The 4,507-nt window shown below is 34.5% G+C and overlaps 2 protein-coding genes across 3 annotated transcripts in view; both read left to right on the top strand.

Annotated features, from left to right (window-relative positions):
* Window positions 1-2,160, top strand: part of LOC106875616 (uncharacterized) — a 3,742-nt gene extending 1,582 nt beyond the window's left edge. For both annotated transcript variants that reach the window (XM_014923833.2, XM_014923834.2), the window contains exon 2: window positions 19-2,160. In XM_014923833.2, the coding sequence (XP_014779319.1) occupies window positions 785-1,990 (1,206 nt within the window). In that variant the 5' untranslated portion in view covers window positions 19-784 and the 3' untranslated portion in view covers window positions 1,991-2,160. The remainder of the gene's footprint in view (window positions 1-18) is intronic.
* Window positions 2,161-2,287: 127 nt separating this feature from the next.
* LOC106875614 (zinc finger protein 836) overlaps window positions 2,288-4,507 on the top strand; it is a 5,694-nt gene continuing 3,474 nt past the window's right edge. The window contains exon 1 of the mRNA XM_014923829.2: window positions 2,288-4,065. The gene's annotated coding sequence lies outside the window, so the exon portion shown is untranslated. The remainder of the gene's footprint in view (window positions 4,066-4,507) is intronic.

The raw sequence follows: 4,507 nt of genomic DNA, 5'->3' as shown, positions 1-4,507 counted from the left end.
TTTTTTTTTTTTTTGCAGGAAATCAGTCAATGCAATGTGAATATTTCATCCGTTATTCTACTCACTTGGGGGGTCATCTTCTATGAAAAGAAGAAAACATCGAAGTCTTAGTTTTATTTCTGTCATCTAGCTTTGTACAAGTCCTAGTACTTTACCAATTGTTTTACATTTTGTTGTTAAAATAAAAAATATTTCTCGGGATTATTCATTAAATATCTGCATACTTATGTATTGATGCAATAAAAAACATTTTCTATTTCAATGTTGATTGGTAAAGGAAATTTGTGAGTAGAAGAATTACACCATGTTGATTTTTATATTGTAGAATGGAATGTTTCAGTGGTGTCTTTTCTGAATAATTCTGTTTTCATAAACTGATTAGTGTATTTTCTTATGTATTTACCTCATTAGTCTTCTGTGACTACTTCAACAAGTAATGCAAACTCTGTCCTTCTCTGAAGAAGGTTATATTAAGATCAAAACTTCTTCAAAATTGTCTCATATTTGCCAAAATAATTCAAACAATATTAGTCATTGGCTAATAATGTATTTTTTTAAATATTACATTAAGTGTGTTTAGACACAGTGTTATGTATTACATGAAGTGACTTCGATTTAAAAAACGCTTTTATGTATATTTATTTGGCATTTAGTGAGAGTGTAAACAAATTGTAACTTTGTTGACGATAGACAGTTGAAAGTCGTGTGAGATTGAATGGAATTATAGATGAAAATTGTGTTTTCATTTCAATTTAAAAAATAATATTAATGAAATAGAAAAATTATGGCACACTACAAAAATGCAGAATCTAACGAATCTGATGAAGAACTATATTCTAATATCCCAGGTTATGCAACTGATATAAATTTCTATCCAAATCTCTCAGAAGATAAAAATGAATATTTCCCACCTCCTGTCAGACGAAGCGAAAGGCTCAAGAAGTTTTCATCTGAAGAATCCCTAAAACATAGCAGTGACAGACAAAGGAAGCGAAATGTAGGTAGAAACGAAGATATAATAAATAAAAATAATGCTGAATCCACCCAATCTAGTGAAGAACTGTATCCTAATATCCCACGTAAAGCAGCTGGTATAAATCTCTATCCAAATCTTTCAAAAGATAAAAATGAACATTCCCCATCTTCTGTCAGACGAAACAAACGTTTCCCAATATACAGCAGTGAAAGACAAGGGAGGCAAAATGTAGGTTGGAACGAAGATATAAAAAATAAAAATGTAAGAAATAACATTAACACAGGACATTTTCAGTCTGGAGAGAGTGCTGTACCTCATAAATGGATTTTTGGCTTAATCACTTTGATTTTACTTTCTTTAGGAATGCTTTTGGGTTTTTCTAAAGGAAACGAAAAAGAAAATGTTACAAATATAAATTTTGGCAATCTAAAAAGCAAATTTAAAACCCAGTCAAATCGTGTTTGGACTATCCTGAAAGCCAGTACGAATCACATCATAGCAGCAGAAGAACCTGATAGACCAGCTGTGATTATGATGGTTTTACCAAATAAAGAATCTGAACTTATGGCACTTTGTCTAGCTCAACACTTGTCACATGATCTCAACAAAATTCTTAAAGGGCAAGCCACATCAGCTACTTCATACCCTTTTATTAATGGTTCCAATTTTATAAACTATGAAATTAGTGATCAAAAATTAAAACTGGATAATTCCATACAAGATATTATTAATCAATGGAAGTCTGTGATAATTACTCACTTAGAGAAGTTTCATAGCCAAACTGTAATGTTTTTTCATGGTATCTGTGACACAACTGAAGCTAAGTACAAACGGATTGCTGTAATATTTCTACTGGAGACTTCTTATGGAATAACAAATGAAGCAGAGCTAGCATTATATTTAGAGAATTTGTGGAGTGACATGGACCGTATTAAAATTAAACCTCTTCTTTCACGGCTTGCCAACAATGTAATATTTTTGAACCAAGATAAAGGTTTTACAACCTGTTTGTAATTGCTGTTATCCTAATATGTGAACAATAAACATATATATGAAAACATATAAATTGTATATGTATATGTGTATATATATTGGGTCATCCCATAAATAATGTGAATTTTTATACTACTTTTATTATACTTTGATTTTTCAAAATTAAGATAAAGTTCTTTTTTCATCTAAAATATACTCTCCTTTATTTTCTACAATGCTCTTCCATATATCTGGTAGACTTTCAAGGCCCCTCTTCCAAAATTCACTTGTCTGTGAGGGTAAGTACTCCCCAGGAATGACCCACAAAGAGCAAAATCAAGCAGAATTTCTACTTGATCTTACGAAAAGTCTATTCATGAAGCAGATAATACTCTCTCCAACCAGGCACAAAAAAAAAAAAACCTGGACCTTTGTTTTACAAACAATATGGAAATTATCCACAATATAAATATATCACTGACAATATTCTCAGACCATAACATGATATAACTTCCTTTCTGTAGGATCTAGCCCTAGAATTGATGATCTTTACCCCGCAACATTTTAAAGACAGCATATCCCTGTCAGACACTGGACCTCAGCTTTTGGAATCTCTTGCACAGTTCAGGAACAAGTTTTCTTGAGATTATCCTTTTATATATACGTCCTTTGATCTTTGGTACTGAGGTTTTTCGTAATCTAATGGTGATCTCTGACTCATAGTAGATGGGTATAATTTGAGACACATTGCTTTGAAAGGGTGTTTGTAACTGGTATCTCTTTGTAATTTGCACTTGCTCAAGTTAGGGTTGGCACAAAACTGAGATGCAAAGTAGCCATTCATGCTGCAAGGACATTAGTAAGCATTCTTGCTGAAGATCCTAAGGTAGTTTGCACATTTAACTTTTTAAAAAGAAAATGAAAAACGTCTTTAATTTGGTCAGACATAATGTTATTCTCAGCTCAGTGAAAGAAAGGGCTCAAGAGCTCTTCCACTTCACTTGGCAAACTTACTTATCAATTCTTTGGGAGAGAAGTGCATCCTTTCTGTATCAGGAGTTTAACAAGGCGACTCACTTGATTCTGCACTATTTTGCCCAGAGCATCGATGATATATTTAGGCTGGATTCCGACTTAAATTTGAACGTCTGCTTGATGATGCTTGTTTAGGAGAGATAGGATCTTTACTACAACGAAGTTAACGTTAAATGACCTTAGCTGTAGAGGTCTTGAAGTAAATGTTTCTAAATATATTTTTATTATTTATTTCATAAAATGTATTTGTAAAACTATTCCATCATAGCTGAACATCCAATGACGCTCTCGCCACTGACCGCTATGATACTTGCATAGTGCAGTGTTGATTATGATGATGGTAGCAAGGATGTTGTTGGCACTCCGTCGCTTACGACGTCGAGGGTTCCAGTTGATCCGATCAACGGAACAGCCTGCTCGTGATATTTACGTGCAAGTGGCTGAGCACTCCACAGACACGTGTACCCTTAACGTAGTTCTCGGGGATATCCATCGTGACACAGTGTGATAAGGCTGACCCTTTGAATGACAGGCACAACAGAAACAGGAAGTAAGAGTGAGAGAAAGTTGTGGTGAAAGAGTACAGCAGGGTTCGCCGCCACCCTCTGCCGAAGCCTCGTGGAGTTTTAGGTGTTTTCGCTCAATATACACTCACAACGCCCGGTCTGGGAATCGAAACCGCGAGTCCGCTGCCCTAACCACTGGGCCATTGCGCCTCCACAGGTAGCAAGGATGAAGAGCAATCAAATGATATCTTTTCGAATATAGAATATTGAGTTACTTCCCCTGAAACGTTATTGCTTAATCTTCCTCAATAATTCTGTTGATTTCCTGCTATTGTTTGACACACATCTACGTTTGTCAGCTTCAGTTTACATTTACGTAAAGAAATAGATACAGCATTCTTTGTTATGTTTTCCTGTAAATGCAAATCAACGTTCGCCATAAAGTCTAAAAAACATTCTTGGAAGCAGTCACTGCCAAATCTGCCTTAAGTTCTGACAACTTCAACATATTCTGCCACTTCCTATTCGCTCCTCCTACTCCTCATGATGCATTGCGCGATAACATCTTCCTCATATGTAAGTATCATTAATACAGGGTGTCCACAAGGTCTGGGTTCATGGAGTAAATAAAATCATAACATGAATAATTGAAGATAAGAAATAATAATTTCCTAAAGTATGCGTTAATCCCCATGTGGGTACATGGAGTAAATAAAATCTTAACGTAAACAATTAAATATACGAAATAATAATTTCCTAAAGTATGTTAACCCCCATGTGGGTACATGGAGTAAATAAAATCTTAACATAAACAATTGTTCATGGTGGTGCTCCAGCATGACCGCAGCCACTTGACTGAAACGCATAAATAAATTAATTAAATATAAAAAATAATTTCTTAAAGTATGTGTTAATACCGATGTACCCAGACTTTGTGGACACCGTGTATGATGTAGTGAATGACGTCATCTTCTCATACCGAAGGATTGCCTATTTATTTGTGTTAAATTTTTAAAAC

This window comes from Octopus bimaculoides, chromosome 21, assembly GCF_001194135.2.
Source record: "Octopus bimaculoides isolate UCB-OBI-ISO-001 chromosome 21, ASM119413v2, whole genome shotgun sequence".
Taxonomy (NCBI): domain Eukaryota; kingdom Metazoa; phylum Mollusca; class Cephalopoda; order Octopoda; family Octopodidae; genus Octopus; species Octopus bimaculoides.
Note: the sequence above shows the minus strand (reverse complement) of the source record. Positions and strands in the feature narration are given on the sequence as shown.